This window comes from Medicago sativa, chromosome 4 (genome assembly GCF_051527215.1).
Source record: "Medicago sativa cultivar Bolivia chromosome 4, Bolivia_mono, whole genome shotgun sequence".
Classification (NCBI taxonomy): Eukaryota; Viridiplantae; Streptophyta; class Magnoliopsida; order Fabales; family Fabaceae; genus Medicago; species Medicago sativa.
In genome coordinates, this window is record NC_140752.1 from 55680037 (window position 1) to 55705207 (window position 25171).

The 25171-nt window shown below is 35.2% G+C and overlaps 3 protein-coding genes and 1 non-coding gene across 5 annotated transcripts; 3 read left to right on the top strand and 1 right to left on the bottom strand.

Annotated features, from left to right (window-relative positions):
- Positions 1–4535: 4535 nt before the first annotated feature.
- LOC146929988 (uncharacterized) lies at positions 4536–5267 on the bottom strand. The gene has a single exon (XM_085707453.1). The coding sequence runs from the start codon at positions 5265–5267 to the stop codon at positions 4536–4538; it is 732 nt and encodes a 243-aa protein (XP_085563579.1).
- An 877-nt stretch (positions 5268–6144) lies between these two features.
- Positions 6145–6251, top strand: LOC146929989 (small nucleolar RNA R71). Its single transcript, XR_015009163.1, has one exon. It is a non-coding gene; the product is annotated as a small nucleolar RNA R71 (small nucleolar RNA).
- Positions 6252–11202: 4951 nt separating this feature from the next.
- LOC146929990 (bifunctional nitrilase/nitrile hydratase NIT4B-like) lies at positions 11203–18318 on the top strand. Of its 2 annotated transcripts, none has more exons than XM_085701663.1 (6): positions 11203–11526; positions 11947–12126; positions 13874–13920; positions 14740–14986; positions 16400–16681; positions 17837–18318. In XM_085701663.1, the coding sequence occupies exons 1-6, from the start codon at positions 11382–11384 to the stop codon at positions 17986–17988; spliced, it is 1053 nt and encodes a 350-aa protein (XP_085557789.1). In that variant the 5' UTR covers positions 11203–11381; the 3' UTR covers positions 17989–18318. The 2 variants fall into 2 exon arrangements, with proteins under 2 accessions (XP_085557789.1, XP_085557790.1); XM_085701664.1 differs by having other exon boundaries at positions 11358–11760.
- Positions 18319–21325: 3007 nt separating this feature from the next.
- LOC146929991 (bifunctional nitrilase/nitrile hydratase NIT4A) lies at positions 21326–25001 on the top strand. The gene is made up of 5 exons (XM_085701662.1): positions 21326–21527; positions 21776–21955; positions 22662–22955; positions 23367–23648; positions 24597–25001. The coding sequence occupies exons 1-5, from the start codon at positions 21380–21382 to the stop codon at positions 24746–24748; spliced, it is 1056 nt and encodes a 351-aa protein (XP_085557788.1). The 5' UTR covers positions 21326–21379; the 3' UTR covers positions 24749–25001.
- The last annotated feature ends 170 nt before the right edge of the window (positions 25002–25171 follow it).

Below are 25171 nucleotides of genomic sequence, written 5' to 3' on the forward strand. Positions count from 1 at the left end.
TTAAGAACCATAAAACCATACATAGTGTGATTAGAAGGAATAGTACATTACAAGCTTAGTGAGTACCATACTATAGTATTGTTCAAGAAAGTTAGTAACTAACAACATATTATGTTTCATTAATAATATAGGTTTAACATGGTCCTGGTAAATTTAAAAGAGCATAAAAAAATTTACATTAAATTTTGATTACGCCACTACACTATTTTTATTCTTCCTCGTATCACTCTTCACCCATGTTACCGTAAATCCGCAAGTGCACGGGTTTACCGTAGTAGTAATAAAGAGAGAGTATCGATCCACAGGGAGTTATTTAAATTCTAATCAAAAGTAGTAAAGGTTAGGGAGAAATCGATAATTAGGGTTTCAAGGTAATCTAAACGACGGTTGAAAACAATAGCTAAAGGCAACCTAGGGATTATTGGTTCATCCTATGGTTGACCTAACATCCTAATCCTAATCCTTGTTTATGTAAATCCTAGTTTCTAAGGACGAATCTCTCTAAAGCCTATCCCCTTCTTCGTTCGATATCCGGGGAGTGTGTCTCTCAAGGTGTTAGACCTATTCTCATGGCTAACTCCTATATTAAGATCCTTGATTGTACGAGATTCTATAAGTCCCAAGGTTCACTAGGCTATTCTCATGCTTCGCAATCCTTGTCTAAATTCACTTGTTCGGTTATTAAGACTTCTTCGTTCGATTCATCACCTTAATAACTAGGGTAACGAATTAACAAGTACTAACCCTCCGCGTTCGCATCCAAAGTTTGGTACTTGTTAATATCGTTGTGAAGAACGGTGAATTTAGATAAGAAAAGTAGGGTTACATAAACTAGGGTTTCGGATTTGGATTATTGGATCAAGCCATAGGACTCTCCCAACAATCCCAAGGTCTAAGGGAATTACTCACTCATGGTTGGTGTTGCCATGAATGAATAAGAAGAAAACAATAAGAACAATTGAATAAAAACGAGAACTTTTATTGAGAAATAGTATTCTGTCACAATACAATATTCAGAATTCAAGATGATAAAACAAGGAGAACAAGCTCTCTATTTATAGCCTACTAATGACTTAAGCCCTAAGAAATAACTGAAGGAATATTCTCTGAAGATCCATGGGATTTATCGTCAAAGCAGGCTGCGTAGAAAACCGCTGTTCGGAGCAAAAAGCAGCTAAAAGGGATGCTGGCAATCGCGCACGGCCGTGCGCCTTGCAGGCGTGGGCCGTGCGCCCTTCACTGACTTGGGGGAGCGAATTCTGATTTCTTCAAGTGCATATTTCGGTCCCAAATCTTGGAAATCTCCTATTTTTGTGCTCCAAATCCCTTTTCTTTAGCTCCAAGCCTTGCAAATCATATATTTGATCCTGAAATATAATATTGGATTCTTTGAAGTAAAAAGCTCTTAAATATAAATAAAAACACATAGAATCTAATTAAATCTAAATAGAATTAAACTAAATAACTTAATTAAAATACGTAATAAATCTACTTATCAAACTCCCCCACACTTGAATCTTTGCTTGTCCTCAAGCAAAAGGCATAGACACAGCAGCATAGAAAACATTTAAGTATATGACAAAATTAAAACACATGTTCCCTCCAAGGCCTTGTCCTAAGCATACACTAATCACAACCTCAAGAGCCCCTTATGATTCCTATTCAACCCAACAGGAGAAACTAAGTGAGTGTGTGTGTGTAGTGCATCCCCTTTGCTCCTGTATAAACAGGTATTATGAGGAAACAGGTTCTAACCCCAACAGTACATCAACCGAGAAAAACCTCATTTTCATTCCATATAAGCAAGGTGGGAATTAAGTTTAAGTTGGTTCAATTTTAAATTGTGGACCATATTTTTCTTTTCTTTTGGTCTCTTTTGGGGCTACAGATGCCTAGGGGATATCACCTTTTCATAGGAAGTCGGAGAGGGACTCACTCCTTCCTCCACTACTCCGGCAATCACCCTAAGTAGTGCTGTAGTTTGTAACTTCTTTCATAAAATTTTTTTTCTTTTTCTTTTCTTTCTATTTGTTTTTCCAGAAGTTTGTAGAAGCTATACAATCACTAAGGAGGTACCATCCTTCGCGTAGGAGTTGTTCGAGTACACTATCCTTCCCTCCATGCTCCGGCGGTGTTCTCAACTTAGTGAAAAAGTGAAAATCATGCTTCCCCCCATATTATTTCAACGTTAAATAAAGTTAATTAAATTTCCCCACACAAGCTTATACTACTTTTACTCCTAGAGACTTTAAAGGGTCCATGTACCATTAAACTTAGAACTTGGTCCTTAAAATACCTATTCATACACTTACTCAAAGGATGCACTGTGAATTTTCTCATTGGAGAAGTTTTGTTCACCTAGAATCAATGTGGGTCTATTGGAAAAACTTAAGGCAACAAGAAGCTATTTTTATGTACACAACAAGAACTTAACAATTGGAAGAGAACTTAACAAAAGATTATGTCATATTTAACAATTAAAACAAGAAAACTATCTAGTCGCTTACATGCCTTTCGCAATAAAACAAAACAAAAGATAAAAATTCAAGGGTCTTACTACCTAGACACTTTATTGGCTCCCCCCCATACTTGGGAGAAGCATTGTCCTCAATGCATAAAGAAAACAAGAAATTAAAAGGAAGAGAGGAAGAGAAGAGAAGAGAAAGGAAGAGGAAAGCTCACATTTTTATTGGTTCCCCGGCGGAGGATATCGGGCGTTGAGATATTCTTGCATTGCTAGAAGAGCATTATGGGTCTCCTCACGCCTTTGGTTTGTTCTTTGCACCTCCTCTTGCATACCGGAGAACTCTTCACCAAATTGTTGTTGATTGGTGTTGATCTTTTGGAGCTCACTTTGCATCCAATTCCATTGCTCATCATCCATTTGTGTTTTGGCTTCATTAGGCAAGTCAGCACCTTCTTCACTTGCATCTTCATCATCTTCGGGTACCTGAGGATTAACAACATACAACAAATTTCCTGCCACCTTTATGTCGGTGCGGGCAGGGTTAGGCAATATAATCAATGTTTCTCCTCGGCTGCCTCGAAACTCAAAGGTCCCTATATCGGTTTCATTTCGGATAAAGTTCATTTGCACAAGATCGTGCTTGCTCAAAGTGTTGTCTCCCTCTATCCTATTGTGTCCTGCATGTCTTACCCCAAACTTATTTGCTATGCATGTTATAATACCACCGGCAACAATCACACTATCACTCTTGGTGATAGAGGATAAGTGATCAAGTAAGTAGTAGCATGTGTTCACGGGGTGATTATTAAGTGCAGCCCAAAGAATGAAGAGCTCGGGTGCTCTAACTCTATGTAAGTCTGTCCTACCGAAGATAGTGCATCCCATAATTCTTTGAAAGTAACGGAGGACAGGGTTTTGGATAGCACTAGCTTTGTTGGACCTAGCAACGTAGTTATTCAAGCCTGTGATTGTGGTCCAAAAGGCTTCAGGGTCATAGTTCACGGGTTTTGAGTATTGACTATTTTAATCATGGATGAGCCCCGCATCGGCGAAACCCATGGTTTGGCAAAAGTAATCAAAAGTCATGTCATAGTCAGTACCTAAGAACCGAAACGAGACCTTATGTTGGGGGTAATCCGACTTTGTCTTATCTTTTATGAAGCAAAATGAACTTAAAAACTCATAGACAAGGTTTTCATACCCCGGGTAAGTTCTCATCAAGCCGGACCATCCTAGGTTTTCAATTAACGATTCTACTTGCTCTTTTATACCTAGGTCCAACATAGCAAAGAAACAAGGATAACGATTCGGAAATAAAGGTCGAGAGAGAAGTTTGTTATACCTTTTTCTTTGCTCGGAGTTCTTAAATTTGATGCCATGGAACCTTGGTGATGCTTCCTTCCCTTGCTTGCTTGAAGACATTTTTGACCAAGTTTTTGTGATGGGTATACGTTGGAAGTAAGGTTTTTGAGTGGTTGGTTGGATTTGGTTGGAAAATTTGTGGTTTTTGGTTTAGGTTAATGGGGTATACGAAAATTGGGGTTAATGGATTGGATGGATGGAAATTGATTTTGTTTGGGTTTTTGTTTTTGGAATTGATTTTGGATTGGTTTGGGTGAAAGTTTTGTGTGAATTGGTGGAGTTTTGATGGAGATATGTGAGGTTTAAGGTTGAGGAAAAATGGAGGTTTAGAGAGAGAAGTTGGATGAGAGAGGTTTTTGTGTGGTTTGAATGGGAAGAAGATGAAAAATTGATGTTTATGGGAGGGGGAAAGTCGCGCACGGCCGTGCGCCTTGGAGGCGTGGGCCGTGCGGACCTTGCTGTTCTGGCTGGGCAATTTTTTTCAAAAAAATCGCACACGCCCACGCGCATTGAGGCGTGGGCAGTGCGCCTGTTTCTGGTCCTCTGGGTCAAAATTTTTTCAAGTTTTCTATATCATATCGGACATGTACCTACAAAACAAGTAAAAACAACACAAAACAAACGAAAACAAAGCGGTAAAAATAGGTGGGTTGCCTCCCACGAAGCGCTCTTTTCACGTCATTAGCTTGACGATAAGAGGGGACCCTCAGATAGGATCGAACACAACATTTTGTGTGGTTGATGCTAGGTAGCGTTCTCTCATCTCATACTCAGCCTTGATGGAGGAAGGAGAGATTTCCTTCAGGTGGTTTCCTAATTCAAACTCCATCCTCTCATTATTCATATGGAACACGATCCTACCATTCAACGCATCAATAAAAGCACTTGAGACCACAAGGAAAGGAAAACCAAAAAGGATTGGAAATTGGGGGTCTTCCTTCGCATTAACTACCATAAAATCAACCGGTATGATAGTGCCTCCAATTTTTACCGGAAGATTTGAAACATAGCCAGCTGGGTCAATGGTGGAATGGTCAAACAATACTAAGGTATGCTCCGCCGGTTCTAATTTTCCTACCCCAATTTTCTTAAAGAGAGATAGGGGCATTAGATTTACGCTAACCCCTAGATCACACCTAGCGTTTTTTATACTTTCCTTCCCTATGGTGCAAGGGATGGAAAAGCTACCGGGATAACGGTATTCTGGGGTTGATCTCTCTAGAAAAATGTCGCCACTCTCCTTAGGTGATGCCAGCGTCTCCTTATCCTCTTTGCGTCCTTTAGACAAAATATTTTTCAAAAAATTTGCATAAAGAGGAATTCGGGACAAGGCCTCAACGAATGGGATTTTGGCACATATTTCTCTCATTATCTCAATGAACCTTTGGAGTTGTGCTTTCTTACTATGCTTGGCTAGTCCTTGTGGGGAAGGGTTCATCTTGCTACTAAACTTTAGGGTCATAGGGTTTTTGCTTTCTACCCTAGCATCTCTAACCGCTTCACTCTCAATGACATGGATATCTAAGATGGGTCCTCCTAAAGATTTTTCTTCCACAAGGCTAACAGCATTCACGTGGCTCTTTTGATTAGTCTCAGGTTAGCCTGGGAGGGCTCTAGAGACTTGAGAGGATGAAGAGACTTGTTGGTTCAATTGGGAGATCTGAGTCTCCAACATTTTGCTGTGTGTGGCAATAGAATCTACCCTATAGGAGAGTGTGGAGAGGGATTCCTTCAGAAGTTCGGTTTGTTGCTTGAACTCTTGGTTTAGTTTTTCTTGTCCTAGGACAAAATTTTCTATCATGAGTTCCAACTTAGATTTCTGGGGTGCCCTTTGGTTGGTACCGTAGCTAGGCGGTGTTGCTTGTTGCCCAAAAGAGTTTCTGTTGTAAAAGTTTTTCCCTTGCCTAATACCTTGGTATTGGGCGTAGTTCATTTGCTCTTGGGTGAAAGCAACACCTCCCAGCTAGCACTCATTGCCATTATGACCAACGATTCCACATAACTCACAAGAAGGAGAAGGAGAAACAACATTAACATTCATTTTATCAAGTTGAAGGGTTAGTGACTCTACCTTAGCAGCCAAATCATCATAAGAAGAGACTTCATACACACCTGTTTCCTTCTTTGATGATGCTCCAGCAGTGTTGACCCTTTCGTTTGTCCACTGGTAATGATTTTGGGCCATATCCTCTATCAGCGCATAGGCGTCGGCATAATTTTTATTCATGATTGCTCCACCTGCAGCTGCATCAACGGTTAGTTTGGTATTATACAAAAGACCGTTGTAAAAGGTGTGGATTATGAGCCACTGTTCTAGACCATGGTGAGGACAAACTCTCAACATCTCCTTATAGCGTTCCCAAGCTTCATATAAAGACTCTCCATCCCTTTGGTTAAACCTAGTTATTTGGTCCCTCATTCTAGCGGTTTTGGAGGGTGGAAAGAATCTAGCAAGGAAGGCTTGTCGCATTTGGTCCCATGAGGATATGGAACCCCTTTCTAGGGAGTGGAACCAAGCACTCGCTCTATCTCGAAGGGAGAAAGGGAAAAGGTGTAGCCTGACGGCTTCTTGGTTGGCTTTAATGGTTCCACTAAGCCTAAGGAAAGTAGAGATGTGTAGATTGGGATCCTCAGCGGGGGATCCCGAGAATTGGTTTTGCTGCACAAGGTTTAAAAGTGCAGGTTTGATCTCAAAGTTGTTCCCTTCGACGGGTGGATAAACTATGATAGCCGTCGGCTCTTCCGTTGAAGGAGTAGCGTACTCCTTGAGGGTACGATTGTCTGCCATGGCTGCAAGCTATCAGAAAGTCAAAAAGAACAAGAAGAAATCGATTAGAGGAAATAAAGACAAGAGGAAAGTAAATACAGAAAGAAAACCTAACTGTCACCAAAGTTGATCGGAATTTGGTCAACTCCCCGGCAACGGCGCCAAAAACTTGTTACCGTAAATCCGCAAGTGCACGGGTTTACCGTAGTAGTAATAAAGAGAGAGTATCGATCCACAGGGAGTTATTTAAATTCCAATCAAAAGTAGTAAAGGTTAGGGAGAAATCGATAATTAGGGTTTCAAGGTAATCTAAACGACGGTTGAAAACAATAGCTAAAGGCAACCTAGGGATTATTGGTTCATCCTATGGTTGACCTAACATCCTAATCCTAATCCTTGTTTATGTAAATCCTAGTTTCTAAGGACGAATCTCTCTAAAGCCTATCCCCTTCTTCGTTCGATATCCGGGGAGTGTGTCTCTCAAGGTGTTAGACCTATTCTCATGGCTAACTCCTATATTAAGATCCTTGATTGTACGAGATTCTATAAGTCCCAAGGTTCACTAGGCTATTCTCATGCTTCGCAATCCTTGTCTAAATTCACTTGTTCGGTTATTAAGACTTCTTCGTTCGATTCATCACCTTAATAGCTAGGGTAACGAATTAACAAGTACTAACCCTCCGCGTTCGCATCCAAAGTTTGGTACTTGTTAATATCGTTGTGCAGAACGGTGAATTTAGATAAGAAAAGTAGGGTTACATAAACTAGGGTTTCAGATTTGGATTATTGGATCAAGCCATAGGACTCTCCCAACAATCCCAAGGTCTAAGGGAATTACTCACTCATGGTTGGTGTTGCCATGAATGAATAAGAAGAAAACAATAAGAACAATTGAATAAAAACGAGAACTTTTATTGAGAAATAGTATTCTGTCACAATACAATATTCAGAATTCAAGATGATAAAACAAGGAGAACAAGCTCTCTATTTATAGCCTACTAATGACTTAAGCCCTAAGAAATAACTGAAGGAATATTCTCTGAAGATCCATGGGCTTTATCGTCAAAGCAGGTTGCGTAGAAAACCGCTGTTCGGAGCAAAAAGCAGCTAAAAGGGATGCTGGCAATCGCGCACGGCCGTGCGCCTTGCAGGCGTGGGCCGTGCGCCCTTCACTGACTTGGGGGAGCGAATTCTGATTTCTTCAAGTGCATATTTCGGTCCCAAATCTTGGAAATCTCCTATTTTTGTGCTCCAAATCCCTTTTCTTTAGCTCCAAGCCTTGCAAATCATATATTTGATCCTGAAATATAATATTGGATTCTTTGAAGTAAAACGCTCTTAAATATAAATAAAAACACATAGAATCTAATTAAATCTAAATAGAATTAAACTAAATAACTTAATTAAAATACGTAATAAATCTACTTATCAACCCACGGTGTTCTAAGAACCCCGCTCTTAACACGATTTCTTGACTTGTCTTTTACTCGAGTGAACACGGTTGATGCTTGGTGATCTTCATCATCTGATACATTTGATGATCTTCATCATGTGGATACCCAAACCTTTGCTTGGTATTATATTGTAGAATTCCCAAGCTACGACAATATTGTAGATCTTCATCAGAGAATATTGTAGATACTACGACAATGTGATTTGATTACTCAAATCCATAGACATAAAAAGGTTTACACTATGAACTACAATCTCATACAAAGGGTTTCAAATTGCTATCTTCACATGGAAACTGCCCAGTCCAAAATATGTGTTGTTATCCATAAAATTGAAGAAACATGAACAAATCATACCATTTATAGAACTAAAACAAATTATTGCTTTAGCATAATTGTTTTCAAGGACATTTAGTTATGTACATAGCAACAAGTTTCTGACAGACTAACATAAAGAATGGAAAGAGATGACAGATTATATACCATTATTTGCTTAGAAACTCAAGGATCTTTAGATGCCCTGGAAACATTAGATAGTTTCTGTTCAATATCTTCATGTCCAACCAACACCAGCTTATAACACCTGATTTGTATGCATAAACCTAGTCGTATCTCTCGTCGGATCACAAAAAGAGAGTCATGTGTAGGCCTGCCAGCTTCTTAAGAAGATCAAAGTTGAGGTTGCGTGGATTATCACTATAAAACCATCATAGAGATAAAAAAAAACAAAAAACCTCCATTAAATCTATGTCCATTTCATGAATGTGTATAAAGAAAAGAGTTGCAGCTGAATATCATTATACCTAACATAAATTGGACATCCACCAATTTCGTGAGTTGCGCCATCTTATTCACCCTTTGTCAACATCCATCTTAAGAGTTATCATGAGGAAGCATATATCCTTTGTAAAATTGTGGTTATATACTTCAATTATTTGGTTACCTGGAATTCCTAAGCTTCACATTTGGTATTCTTGCACCCATCTCGTTCAAGTTATCAGCAATTTCCTTTGGCATGTTAGCCTGTGAAAAATCCAGCCATAAAAGGCCATAGTACTCTGGCCAAATAGATGAATCACAACACCAACCATATACTCTAGCCAATTAACTCTCTCCCGAGCTCAATATGACAACATTAGAGGCCATCATTTCAACACTAACACCTGCATCACAGTCCCACAATACAGCACCATAGTGAACCAGAACACAAGCTTACGATAAAAAAAATTGGCTGCACTATAGTGAAGATTGAGCAGCTTGAATTGACAAATAGAGAGATGTGAAAGCAATAATAAAGAAACAACAACCTTCATAATAAAAGAGATCATAAATTCTACATTGGAGAGCTAATGGAAAAAAAGCTAAAAAAACCGAATGTACATGCTATAGGTTGTTTCAATAATCTCTCCTAGACAATTTCATAAATTCTAAGGGTAGTAGAGAATCTCAAATAAACAAATTAAAACAAGCCTTCGATAAAATAAAACAATAACCACCACAATCATTAAGTACAAATGAATCTAACAAACTAATTAGCAAAAATATGGATTTAATAAGAGACAAACCCAACATCTAAAAACAAAGAAGCTAATCAGCACAAGGTTAAGCAGAACCTTCTTTCTCAACAAGCATGTGTACCAAACTCAAAAAATCATCTTAACCCTAATCCAATCTCTTTACCAAAACCATATAAAACTCAAATATCCCTAAATGCAAACAATTAAAACCAGAAATTGAAGAAGCAAAAACAAAAAAAGACACACCTTCAATTGTGGAGCAACACGGATTGAGATGAAATGGAGAGATTGAGTTAAGAACGGTGACAGAGAGTGAACGAAAAGTACGGTGACGGAAAACATGCGGGAGGAGATGGAACTGCTAGACAAGCTTTCAGTAACTGACGACCAAATCCGCAAAAATGGGAAGGAGAACTTCCATCGGCGAGGGGCAAAAAACAGGGATGGGAGAAGGAGGCGAGGATGAATGAGGCGAGAGAGAGAGAGGACTTTCTTTTTTCAGTTTTCCTTTTTCCTTTTTCTTTTTGGTTTGACATGGATTATGATTCATTTTTTTATATTTTATTGTGACAAGTGGAAGGGTGTAGGAAGTGGTACGTCCACCTAAGGTGGTTCACGTATCAGCACTCTTTTGTTAATTTGTTGTGAAATTAGGAGAATAATTGTAGAGACTAGATGCAATTTACCAAACAACGAGAATTAATTGATTCGAAGATCTGATCACTTTAATCTCTGATATTTTCCAAAACAATTTATTTTTATTTTCTATTGAACTCAAATATATGCTCTGCAAACCCCCCAATTGTTAAATCCTTATTATAATTAAATTTTAGAGTTGAGATTGTAACAATCCCTGTGGAGACGAACTTATTTTATTACTTCGATATATTTTTAATACACTTGCTAAAAGTCTATCAAGTTTTTGGTAACATTGTCTGGGATTGTTGATTAATTTCGACAAGACAATTTATTTTAGTTAGGATTTATTTTATTTTATTTTCTGTTATATATAAAAAATATTAAAAAAGAAAAGATTGTGATATTTATAGCTTTTTCATTGTAATTTGCTACTAAAACGTTTCTCCGTGTTCTTCCTCCATATCAAAGTATAAGCAAAATTCAACTATCCTAATTAGGACAAAATACAAGCGAAATTGACTTTTTTTTCCCTCATATTCAAGGATAATATACCAAATTTTCCCTTCTCCGACTACTCCCTTTGTAACTCCACGAAGTCTTTAACTCCGCAAGCCCCCAAATGTTTTCTTATAAAAAGATTGTTTGGAGGAGAATCTTAGTGTTTCTATTCTTCTGCATAATTCAATAAAATGACTATAGAAGGACAATCTTTTGATTTGAAAATGACAATGTAAGTACAAAGAAATTATTATTTTTTATTATTAAAAAAAGGATGAAAAGTTAATGTGTAAAAAAATGTTACCCATAAGTAACTGTAGAAATAAATTGTAGAAATATCCCCACAAAAAATTGTAGCATTGATTTATTTGACTATCTATCAAATAAAGAAGAAGATATTGGAATAATAAAAAATTAATAATTCTACAATTTTTTTATGTGAATACTTCTACAATTTATTTCAGTTATTTATGGTAACATTTTTTTACACATTAACTTTTCATCCTTTTTTTAATAATAAAAAATAATAATTTCTTTGTGTTCACTTTGTCATTGCCCCTTCCTAGAAAGTAAGAGTAAAAACAAAATAAAAAATAATATTCCATTTTTCTTACATAAGTAGCCTACCTTTATAATGAAGAAATGAAAGGAAGGGAGAAACTTGAATTCTGAAAAAAGAAATGGCACTTGCAACAAAAATTCCAACCTTCAACGGTTGGCCTGTCTTCCCTAAGGACGACATTGGTTCCGATTTTAAAGCAACCACCGTAAGAGCCACCGTTGTTCAGGCCTCCACCATCTACTATGACACACCTGCCACTTTAGGTGCTTTTACTTCCTCACATTGATTCATTAATCACAGTGGTTATCATTGTTTTTGATTTTTTTTTTACTTAATTTTAATTTTGTTTCTAGATATTATTTTGCATTTGTAGTAAATTTAACATCTAATTTTTGTTGACACAAAAAACGTCTTACACAATAACAATCAAACTCTCCTAGAGTGCATAACAATCTGAGTCTCCAAGAGTGCATTGTCAACACTAAACATGTTCTGAGGTGACGCTATGACTATTTTTTGTACAAACAGTGATAGTCGATAAATTAATTGATGATGAATAAATTTATAAATATGCATTTATACGACGGTGTTAACTTTCATCTATGTCTTTGTGGCGGAAGTGCCATTTGTGCTGCGAACAAATGAAAATATTTTGGCTTGAATGCTTGTTTTATTATTTGCAGACAAGGCTGAAAAATTGGTGGCTGAAGCAGCTGGAAATGGATCTCAACTTGTCGTATTTCCAGAAGCATTTGTTGGTGGCTACCCGCGCGGTTTCGTTTATGGTGTTTCTATGGCATACCACACAACCAATGGCAGAGAACATTTCAGAAAGTATCATTCAGCAGCCATTGATGTGCCTGGTAGGAGCTTAATTCACTTGTATGCTTAGTACAAACTATTTGACATTGTGTAAATACTATCGACACATTTTCTTCTTGTCAAATAATCTAGTGACGAGAATCTCACATAGTAAAAAATTGTAAATCCGAACTTCCGTCCAAACACTTACGAATGTCTTTAGAGCTATCATATGAAGAGTCCATACAAGGTCAATACATTTTTGTAGGCATAAATATTTGAGATGTCATCAAACTTAATTTTTGTTGAAGAGTCTCTCATTGGTTGAGAGATGGTCTGAATAAATGTTTATAAGTGAATACAATCTTCATCTCACAAGTTGATTTTATGGGGTTGTGTTAGGTCTAACAACATACACTAAGATGGTATTTTAAAGCCGGTTGAGAAACAATCTTACACGTGTTTACCAAGTGGACCCACTATCCTCCGATGAGAATTTTTTTGGAAAACCTTGTTTCATCTTCGATTTTCCTCTCCTATATTGCATTGTTAGGTCTAACTACATATTCCAAGATAGTATCTATAGCCTGTTGAGACGCCTTACACCGTGTTTACCTAGTGGAAACACTATCCTCTGGTGGGAATTTTTTTTTGCAAACCATTTTTCATCTTTGGTTTGCCCCTCCTCTATTGTTGTGACACATTCCGGCACTTGTTTCAACAATTTTTCAGCCATATATCTGCCAACTGTCGTTGCACCCGCTCACACGTGCCGATAACCTTCATGGACGTGATTCTCATGCACTCTGTTTTAACGACGTCTGCAGGGCGTCCACCGTCCTCTTTCAGCGATCTTTACATTGATATACTTGTCTCCTTTGTGCATTTCCAACAAGACCACCAATGTTCCAAAGAGTGTGTTTTGTGAGATTGTGTTAGGCCTAACCATAATTTCTATGATGGTATCAGAGCCTCCTTTAAGATCTGTAGGGCCACTTGCCATTAAGTTATTTAATATCATACGACCCACCATTTATAGCCTTGCACCAAGCCTAGTAGTGTACTTGGACGTGAGAGTGTGTTAAAGAGTCTCACATTGATTGAGAGATGACCTGGATAATTGTTAATAAGTGAGGACAATCATCCTCTAACTAGCCAATTTTTTAAGTTGTGTTATGCCTAACTACATGTTCTAAGAATTTAAAATCTCAGTTACAGCCACCATCTTATTCTTCTTCTTTTTATCAAAGTTAATCTTCTGGTATTATTACTAAAACTTAAGCAAAAATACTATATTTAATTAATAATAAGCACCAAAAGAAGTGTTAAGTAATGATAAAATAAATTGTCAAAAATATAAAAATAATAACATCATTTAATTGTTGTAATTAAAAGATAATTGTATTCTCTGAAATATTATTTTATAGGAACAAAGTGGGTTGTTAGAAAAGAAAATCTAAACTAATCTAACAAAAATATATCACTAAATAAGGAGAAAATAGTTGAGGTTTTTCAAGTAATGTTTCATCACTAAAATTTCCACTTATTAATTTTAACTAAATAGTCGAGTTTATGTGGACACGTTTACATATTATGATTGAGTGACTTTATGGAGGAAAAGTCATCGTGACTTTCTCTCTATCTCTTTCCTATATTACTTTCTCTCATCTTATATATCATTTTTTTCATCTTTGTCTCTCATAAAATACTTGAAAATACACTATAATCATTGTAATTTTTTTTCCATAAAGTCACTCAGTGCAACTCTCTCTTTTAACTAACAAAATATATTACACTTACGTTATATAGGTCCAGAAGTGGATAGATTGGCAGTAATGGCAGGAAAGTATAAAGTACATATAGTGGGACCCGGATTCAGTAACTTTTTGGTGGGAAAAGTTATGTGACTTTATTCAATATCTATCATTGGATTAATCTCTTGGTTTCAATTTTAACACATGTTCCAACCTGTTTTTATTAAAATACAAAGCAAAAATCAAATTGAAAACAACGTGCTTGCACAGTACACGAAAGAAATACAAAGACTTATGAAATAAAAAGGGTATTGCCATTGACAAGAATAAATAAGGAAATTAAAAGGGTATTAAAATGGTTATGAATTTCCACATTATATTCTCCAGTATCTCAATAATTCATTCAATGTGTTGGACAGAATCATCTTTACAGAAGAAAAATTGAGACATTAGAATGAAAAGGAGTTATTTTTAAATAATGAAAAGGAGTTATTTTTAAATATCAGTAAGCTGTGATTTTTACCCAGTACACAACCGCACAGGACAACGGCGACGGCGAGATGGGCGGAGCACGGCGAGCAAGCGGCGGAGGTAGACATGAAGATTGGTGTGAAGTCGACGGAGATGGAGGAGACAGTGTCGATGAAGAGGTGGAGGTTGACAGCTGCGGTGGAGGTCTGCGATTCCGGCATATGAGGATGGCGGTGGTGCGCTGCCTCTATATGCCGGCAGTGGGAATTATTTCTGGAAAAGGGACTGGCGAGACAAACCTTTTTAGAATTAAAGGTTGGTCAAAAAAAAAATAAGAAAAATAAAGAGCTGGACACGTGGCAAATTATGGAGCGTGAGATTGATCTGACGGACAACATTGAGCCAAAGTCACATGACTTTGCCCGCGCTAAAGTCACTGAATCCGGGTCCCATATAGTGATGGGTGTGATAGAGAGGGATGGCTACACACTTTACTGTACCGTTCTATTCTTTGATTCTCATGGTCATTACCTAGGAAAACATAGGAAACTCATGCCAACAGAAGCTGAAAGGCTTTTCTGGGGATTTGGTGATGGATCAACCATTCAAGTTTATGAAACTCAAATTGGAAAACTAGGTGCTGTAATTTGTTGGGAGAACAAGATGCCACTATTAAGGACAGCAATGTATGCTAAAGGTTGGAATTTTAACCTTTAATTTTTAGTGTTCAAGTACACATTCAATGTTTAATTAGATAGATATTAATCATAAAAAAAAAAATCCAACTAATTTTCTAAATTAATGCCTATTTTTGAACTTGTTTACACAAAAGAGGTAAATTGTGGTTGTCACTCAATATGTTAGTTCAAGTTAAGTTTTGCAAGATTAAGTCTAACCTTGGTAAAAAAAATTAGAAAAATGCTATATAATGTGAATGGCATTCTCGCGAATCCATCACAACATTTATTCCACCCATCAACTTTTCTTTGACTTTCCCGTGAATTCTAGCCGGATGCAATTTTTATTGGTTAGTTTAAAATTTGGGATACTCTCAGGATAATTCAGTCGTTGTGCTTAGCAATGCCCAAAAAATTAAAGATCTAAATCTAGCAAATATAAAATGTACTCTCACCGTCAGCGGCGAAGCTAACAATATTTTTACGAGGTGGCCATATAGAAAGAAAAATAAAATATTTTTTAAAAATTAATAGATAATTTAACAAATAAGTGGAAAAAAAATCGTAATAATTATTACGTATATAAAATGTACTTAATAAAATACACTTAAAACAACAAGAACGACTTATAAATGGTTAATAAAGGGTTGTAATTTACTAATTACTTATTTTTTAATTAAAAAATAAAGCGTTAATAAAAAATCTATTTTTACAATAATAAATGGCTAATAAAGTGCCGTGAAATTTCTTTGGGTTAGTGGTGATAAAAAAATTCTTGGGAGGAAGTGATAGATTATTGTTGTTGTCATATTTTCATTGTCAATCAATGAATATATATGTATTTTTTTGTTCACCCTCCGATTCGTAAAAGACAGGATCAGATAATCCAGAGTTTGAAAAGTAAATAAAATCAGACAAAAAAATTATTTCACCTAAAGTCAAACTTGGGGTAGCCAAATATATATATTATTAGGGGTAGCTTAATAAAAAAAATATACATACTCATTGAATATATTTTTTTTCCTTTGTGGTAGCCTTAGCTACCCCTTTGTTATGGAAGGAATCGCCCCTGCCCACCGTCTTAAAATAGATGTCCCTTTTAAATTTAACACGGTTATTAAGAAAAGATTAATAGTGTTAATTTTAATGGAAAAATGTGTTTCATTTGCTAAAACACTTTTATTAATTATAGTTAGTGGAATAGTTAGATGGTTGAAATGCAATAGATAAATATATGCATGTGTGTCAGAGGAAAAAAAATAATAAATATTGTATTAGTATTGTAAAAGAGACAAAGAACAATAATAAAGAGGACACCTATTTTAAACGAAGGAAGTATATGATATGATCAAATAAAGTTAAATGATAACAAAGATCAATGAAATTAAATGTTATATTTGGCAAAACCTATTGTGAGGCTTTGGTTGTAACAGGTGTGGAAATATATTGTGCACCAACAGCTGATTCTTCGAATGAGTGGCAAGCTTCAATGATCCATATTGCTATTGAAGGTGGATGTTTTGTCTTGTCAGCAAACCAGTTTTGTAAAAGAAAGGATTATCCGCCCCATCCAGAGTATGTTTTAGCTAGTGTTGAAGAGGACCAAACACCAGACACTGTTGTATGTCGTGGAGGTAGTGTCATTATATCTCCATCAGGGACTGTTTTGGCTGGACCAAATTATGATGGGGAAGCATTGATATCAGCAGACCTAGGTATGTCATTCTTTGCTAATCAGAGACATAAATTATTTAAAAAAAAAAGTTACATACTTCAATTTTCAATGTATTAAATACACAAATTTTTATAAAAAAAACTTATTATTTAAAGTCTTTAAAGAATATCCCTATAAACACTCATTAACATATCTTTTTTTAGAACAAGGTATACCATTATCATACATGAATGGTTAATATTTACGTATGTTGCTTGAATTTGTTAGAAGACATATTTAATCTGTCTCAAATTATAAGGGTGTGTTTGTTTCAAGATTACCAAATTTATTCCTAAGAATAACATTTCTTGGAACATAAATATGAGAATTTTATTCTAAGGTATTTAGAAAACAAATGTTTGGTTAACATTATAATATTGCTAGGAATCATAAAAATATGGATTATAATAGCTAATTACACATAGATTTATTCCCATCTTCATGGGAACTTTATTCTCACCCTTTTCATTGAGAAAATTTTTCTATTCCCAGAAATGTTTTATACCCGGAAATAAAATTTAGTAAACTTGTAACAAACATAGGCATGTATATTTCTATCATTTTATTCCTAAGAATCTACGAATATAATTTGAAACAAACGCACCTTAAGTCTCATTTTCAATATTTGTAGTATCTTAATGTAAGATTTTCTTCAAACTTTCGCATGTATAATAGAAAATCACAATTTTGTTCTCTCTCTTTGATTATATCATTAATAATAAGGGTAGTCAGGTAGAACTAACACAATTTTTTTTTATTGCATAAATTTATATTGATAAGCTAAAATAGTGTTAGTAGTTGTTATCTTTTCGGTTGAATTTGAATCAAATGTATCTTTTGCAACAAAAAAAAAATCGTTAACTCTTCTGTTCTCAGAGGAAAGTAATCTGGAGTTCGACCTACGAATCGAACTTGGGTTCTCCCAAACAATTCATCTTTGGTGAAGCTCATTTTCCACTTGAGCTCAATTGCTTGGTTATCTTTTGCAACTTTTTAATGCATGTTAAAACACTTTTAATTTTCTATAATTATATACTGAAAAGTAATTTTGAACTAAAACGTGGCTTCTAATATGAACTCAAAAGTAATTATGCTATATTGTAACAAAAAAAAAAGTAATTATGCTACACCCTAATTCTTGAAAAAATTTGCACAGATCTTGGGGACATAGCAAGAGCTAAGTTTGATTTTGATGTGGTTGGACACTATGCAAGACCTGAAGTGCTAAGCTTGATTGTCAATGACCGACCAACAAATCCAGTTACTTTTGCCTCCACATCAACAAAAGTTGAAGAGGAGTCCAAATAGTGTCTTTCTTTCATTGTCAACAACTTTCAACTCTTAAGTTATGCACATGTCCATAACATTGGATTCATCTATTTATGATTATCTAATACAATAAACCAGTTACATAGTGGTTTGATTTATCATCAATGTAACTTCAAATGTGATCTACCCAAGCCAATCCAAAAATAAGATTTGTAATGGCATACAACTTTGATCTATCTTCCATACTGATTGCCATCCCTTCATGGACAGCTACCCTACTTTAATTTATAGCACCTGCTTCAGACATTCCTCAATTTGTATCTTCGTTCAAATATATTAAACAATTCACCAGCTCCATTCTAATCTCAATTGCCACTTCCCTAAGTACATGAAGATGTAACATATATCCAACAATTTTTTTTTTAAACGGCAAAATTTTAATATATAGTAACAGACTGAATCAACATTACAAAAGGTGTCATATATAGACGGAGCACCTAAAAGAAAAAACCAAACACCTCGTACGATATAAACACAAATAAAGATACCACCCAAGCCAAACCCTCACACAACAACAGAAATCAAGTTTGAGTCAAATTCTCAAAAGCTCTATCGCGAATGACCTCAAAAACATCTTCCAAAGCACCTATTGCCTGCTACTAACACATATCCAACAATTACAATTGCATCACTAAAATATTAGTGGTATTGCCTACGATCGAAGTATAAATTATTTTGAAACCTATTTTTTCCTATATATTCCTCAAGTTTGGTTATTAGGCTTTGTCAGTGTTGGTCACGGCTACTGTAAGTTAAAGTTATTTTTTATAAAGTAAGATAAATTCGGATCTGATTAGTAGACTTCAGAAATTGATGTTCACGTGAAAGTAGTTGGTGATTGCATAATGTTAAGAAGTTGTTTTGTTGAGATGGAACTGGTATTGACCTTATGAGAATGATTGGGCATTACATATCAATTTGTTAGATTGATATTAGTTTTTCTATCAAGTGTAAATTAAAAAAATTAAAAATAGTAAGTTTATTTTAAAATTTGTACATTTTATATTAAAAACATAGTTTTATAATAAATAATTGTTTTTAATAAAAAATTATCATTTCTAGCTAATAATAATTCCGATATCTTCCACATTGTATTTTTCTCTTGTTTTATTTAAATAATTTATTTTCACATAAAATTTATTTTTCAATGTGTTTTTTTATGTGATTTCGTATTTCGGATGCAGCATTCTTTTGTTCATCATTTTGGAGTGATGTTTTTAAGTTTTTTTAGTCTTGTTGCAATTTTTGTTTGATTTAATTTAACAAATCATCTTCGATACATTATAAATCCAATCAATGACTTGAGCGTCAATATCACAAATTTGAAGTCATGAGTAACTATTGTTTTTAGAACTGTCGCAAAATGGTCTAGTGACATAGATATCCATGACCGTTTGGGGAACTGTCGCAAATAGTTAACTACGATAGTTTAGATTGTCGCAAATCTGCTTTTTAACTGTCGCAAAAAGCTTTTTTTCTTAATCGAGTGTCCATTTTATTATTTTTCTGTCTCAAATTATTAGTTCATTTTATAATATCAATAGAACATTTATTATATGGGTAGTGTTAACTTGTGCCCTTAGGGCACATGTTAAGAAAGCCAAAAGAAGAAATATTCTTTAAAATTTTGTGCATTTAATGGATTAAAAAGTTAAAAATTAAATGCAATGCACGCATTCCAATATATTATTTCTATATTTGAATCATTAACTTGTGCCTTGAGGGCATAAGTTAACATTTCCCTTATTATATTTTTTCAAGAACATACCCTTGTTTGTTGCATTTTAATCATCTAATACTTTACTAACTATAATTAATAAGGATCTTTTAGTAAATGAAATAAATTTTGCATTAAAATCAACACTAGCCATCATTACCTTAATATACGTGTAAAACTAAAAATGAACATCTAATTTGAGACATAGTGAGTAATAACTATGTTGAATTTGTGTTATTTTCAATATTTTAACCATTTATTTTTTAATGCAACACACTCATGCGTACGAGTGCGAAAACTCAAAAAAGATACAAAGGGTCTAACGCACAAGAGGCGGCCCAAGACCCCATCAACAACGCAACATAACCCAACCCCAAGAGGAGAAGGCCCAAGCCTACTGCCCCAAGATCATCGACACAAAAATTAGAAAAACAAACACCAAACTCCACTCAAAGGCGCCCAAAGCACACACTCAATACATGCATTGTCGATCCCAACGAAGAATAGATTTTGCCACCCACTTATAATCTGAACAAGGATTATCAGGGTGCCTCTGAAAAATCAGTTCCAAGAAGTGAATTGTATTTTATCGACCAAATGCTCTATATCTAACGTACTACTAGAGAACACCAAATTGTTGCGAGCAGACCAAGTAGACCACACAACCTTTTGCCAAATCAACAAAAGTCGACTCCTAAAGTTAGCTCTCCCAGAAACAACAAAGTAATACTAAAAAAAAGACTCTCTAAATCCCTTAAAAGGAGAAACTCGCAACCTAATCATCTCAAAACGTCATACCAGACTCTAGACATTAGCCTACATGTAACAAAAAGACTATGGAACCTCCCCACATAAAGCGTACAAAGCACCAACCTGATCCCTTCAAACTCTACGCCTGAGAATGTTCACTCTTGTCGAGATCATGTCAAGAAAAAACATGGACGTTAGAAGGACAATACTTAGATGTATTTCCTTATAAAAAGCAATAATTTAACCATTTGAATGAATGAATGTCTTTTTAATAAAGAAAAATGTTAACTAGTGTCTTTGGGACATTAGTTAAGGAAACAAATATGGTAAAACTTTTTTAGAAGATATGTAGTCAAATTCTTAAAATTATAAAAGTGTTTTTTACATAATTTTATTTTCTTATAATAAACTTTAAAAAATTGTTGATTTAGAAATCATCGGTTGTTATGAGTTTTGATGGGTTTCTTTCAAAAAAAAAAAAATAGTTTTTGTGTTTGTAAAAAAAAAACAGAGAGAGAGTTTTTATGTGAAAAAACATTTACGAGTTTTCGTTATATGTCATCTGATATTTTATTCTTATAATAAACTTTAAAAAATTGTTTATTTAGAAATCATTGGTAGTTAAGAGTTTTGATGGATTTCTTTTAAAATAAAACTCTTAATTAAATGTTTTTTCACATAAAAACTCTTTTTTTAACAAACAGATAAAAACTATTTTTGGTGGGACATGTGATTATTATTTTATCATATGTCATCTGCTTTTTATCTTATAAAAAATACACCAAAAAACACGATTGGCTGGGAATTTGTTTTGTTTATTGTACAAGTAGTCAATACCTTCATCACTGTAAATGAAGGAACTAGAAAGCAAGTAAAAACACACTTGACTTCTCAAGAGAAAACATGGCACTCGTAACAACAACCACTCCACCCATCAACGACGAACCACTCATCGCCGAAGTCGACATGGGCTCCGATTTCAATGCTCTCACTGTCCGAGCAACTGTCGTTCAAGCTTCCACCATCTTCTACGACACTCCCGCCACTTTAGGTCCTCTTCCTCTCCCTCTGTAATCAATTATAAATATCACTTTAGAACTAGTTACCGTTAAAGTCGAACGTGTTTTTAAAATACGACGATTATGATCGATTTACAATGTAAAAATCTTTACACTGACTGTCTGTACAAATTAAATTTAAGTCTTTTTGCTTGATTGATTGTTTTTTAGTTTGAGCTTTCTAGAAAGCTGAATTTTTTGTGTTGATTTGGTTTATGATTTGTGAGTATTTTGGTTTTAGATAAGGCTGAGAGGTTGTTGGCTGAAGCTGCTAGCTATGGTTCCCAGCTTGTTGTGTTTCCAGAAGCATTTATTGGTGGTTATCCGCGTGGTTCTGGTTTTGGTGTTTCTATTGGTAACCGTACTGCTAAGGGTAGAGAAGATTTCAGGAAGTATCATTCAGCTGCTATTGATGTGCCTGGTAAGAGCTTAATTTAAAGAATCGGTAACCATTGGTGTTATGTACCTTTGACATTATGTACACTATATCGATTTTATGTAAAATTACGGTGGTAGAGATGAATACGTTGCGTTGGATGTGTGGTAAGATTAGACATAATAGGATTATAAATGACAACTTTAGACAGAGAGCTATGAAGCACATATACGAGCACGGACACCGACACGACGACACCACTAGAAATTTGAGAAAATCACATAATTCAGTGCAATTATATGTGTCAGTGTCGTGTCGTTGTCGTACACGACACGTGTCCGACACTGGGACACGCCTAATCCAAGGAGTGTCTGTGCTTCATAGACGGAGAGACTTGGGGTAACACCTATCGTATAAAAGATGGTGGAAACTCGGATTAGAAGACTTATAAATGTAGATCAGATGGAGGATAGTTCAATCACTTGAGGCAGAAGAAGACCTAAAACAACTATAAGATAAACTATTAAGAAAGATCTAAAGATTAGTGAGTTGGATAGAGTTATGATATATGACAAAACATTATGGCGTCGTTTGATTCATGTAGCCGACCCCACTTTGTGCGATAAGGCTTGGTCATTGTTATACTGATTTTATGATAAAGTTTCAAACGTTAATTTTAACTGATCAAATCAAAGTTGTGGGGTACATGCATTTTCAAGTAACAAATTTTGTAATTATTGTTGTATTGTAGGTCCTGAGGTGGATAGGTTGGCAGCAATGGCAGGAAAGTATAAAGTACATCTAGTGATGGGTGTGATAGAGAGGGATGGTTATACACTCTACTGCACCGTTCTCTTCTTTGATTCTCAAGGTCATTACCTAGGAAAGCACAGGAAAATCATGCCAACAGCACTGGAACGCATTATCTGGGGATTTGGTGATGGATCAACCATTCCCGTGTTTGAAACTCAAATTGGAAAAATAGGTGCTGCCATTTGTTGGGAAAACAAGATGCCACTATTAAGAACAGCAATGTATGCTAAAGGTTAGAAAACTTAACCTTTGAGTTTTTGTCATTCGATTACACCCTATTTGGAATGACCAACATTGTATAGTACTTGGGTCTTTTGTTTTTACTTACTTGAGCTTGTGAAACTATTTATGCGAACTTATGGAAACAACTATGACATGTTCGCAACCTATTTTCAACTTGTTTCTATAAACTCTTAAGGATAGCTTATGAAAAAAGTTTATTTTACCGTTTGTTATAGAAATAGCTTATACATAAGCACTTATTAGATAAACATGTTACATGTATGCTGTAAGAATTTAATTAAGATGTTCATCTAAACAGGGCCTTTTTGGATATACTCCCCTTAGTAGCATTAGATTGCATATGCCGGTATTGGATTTGGTTGTTTACATTGATAAATTAATGGATCTTTGGTTTTAACAGGTGTGGAAATATATTGTGCACCAACTGCTGATTCCAGAGAATTGTGGCAAGCATCAATGACCCATATTGCACTTGAAGGTGGATGTTTTGTTTTGTCGGCAAACCAGTTCTGTAGGAGGAAGGATTATCCACCTGCTCCAGACTATGTTTTTGAAGGTTCAGAAGAGAACCTTACACCTGATTCTGTTGTATGTGCTGGAGGTAGTGTCATTATATCACCATCAGGGGCTGTTTTGGCTGGACCCAATTATGAGGGGGAGGCGCTAATATCAGCAGACCTAGGTATGTCTGTCATTCATGGTTGATATTTACACCTAATGGTTGAACTGTATTACAAAGAGCATTGTTTTCTTTAAATGTGTGTATAGCTGCGAGTAAGCACAGATGTGTACCTGACACATTTCTGGTACACTATGCCAGACTACTGGGCTGGTGCCTGGTATGAGTATTAGGAATTTAGGAATAGAATTTGAATTGTTTTATGTTTGTTATCTTATTAGGATGGCTGGAACAGCTATGTTAAAAAGTGGCTATAGTGGCGCTACAGCTTTATAGCATACAGAATTTGAGCAAATTGTTACAGTTCTGAGTTACACTATTTAGTACAATATGTTGTCAAATAGCGGCTATAACACTATTGCATAGCAGCATAGCATAATTTATACAAACTACTATTTCCTGCAATCCACGATTGACAACACCGGGTGCACTTACATTAGTATGACAACTCTTATATTTGACATGGATTAATAGTTTACTATTACACACTTCTGTTATATATTCAAATTCGTTATTTTGACACACTAATAATTTCAAGACTCTGTTTTATTTTATCCTGTTTTCATCCTTTTTTTATCTAACCTTGTTGGCTACAATTTCAACAGCCTATAAGCATGACTATGTTAGAAATTTGTGTGAAGTATTTGTGGCCTCCATTCTTTGTTTCACTGTTTTAAAGTTTAGTCGGATTAAATGTTATATTATAAAGAAGATAATAATTCCACTTAAACTAATGGTTGAGATTGAGGTTGTTTGATGTCCGGCTCAAGAATTTATCAAAGGTGGTTCAAATTCAATCTGTGTTTATCAAACGCTTTAGGACTAATAATGTCTCTTGGTCTTTCTTGAAGGTCTTTTATGATGACTTACTTTTTCTGTCTTCCATACTTTCACTGTCGTAAGAATTTGCCATTATAATGCTACTCCCTGATCCTTGAAAATTTTGCACAGATCTTGGCGAAATAGCAAGAGCGAAGTTTGATTTTGATGTGGTTGGACACTATGCAAGACCTGAAGTGCTAAGCTTGATTGTCAAGGACCATCCAACAAATCCGGTTACTTTTGCCTCGGCGTCAACAAAAACCGAAGAGAAGACCAAGTAGTTTCTTCCTTTCATGGTCAGCAACTTCCAAACCTCCAGTTATGGATCTGTAAATTAAGCATTTGCACATAGGTGTGATTCAGATGAACTTGTTAAAATGACTTTGGATAATTGGAATATTCTACTACAGAAGCATTTAAAAAAAAGAATCACAAATTTCATTTATAAAAAGTGATAAATGCATCTGCATGGTTATTCAAACATATTGTAAGCTTTCACAGAAGGCAAAGCAATTCAAGTGATCCTTGTTTCTATATTTATTAAGCTTGCTATTTTAAGTCACAACATCTTATAACAATAATTACTTGTTTCCTTGTTAAAAAAAGAAACAATAATTACTTATTTCAAAATTAGATATTTCTAACATACTTTACTCTATGTTCGGAAAGTTTGCAAATCACACAATTGAGTGAAAATGTTCTGT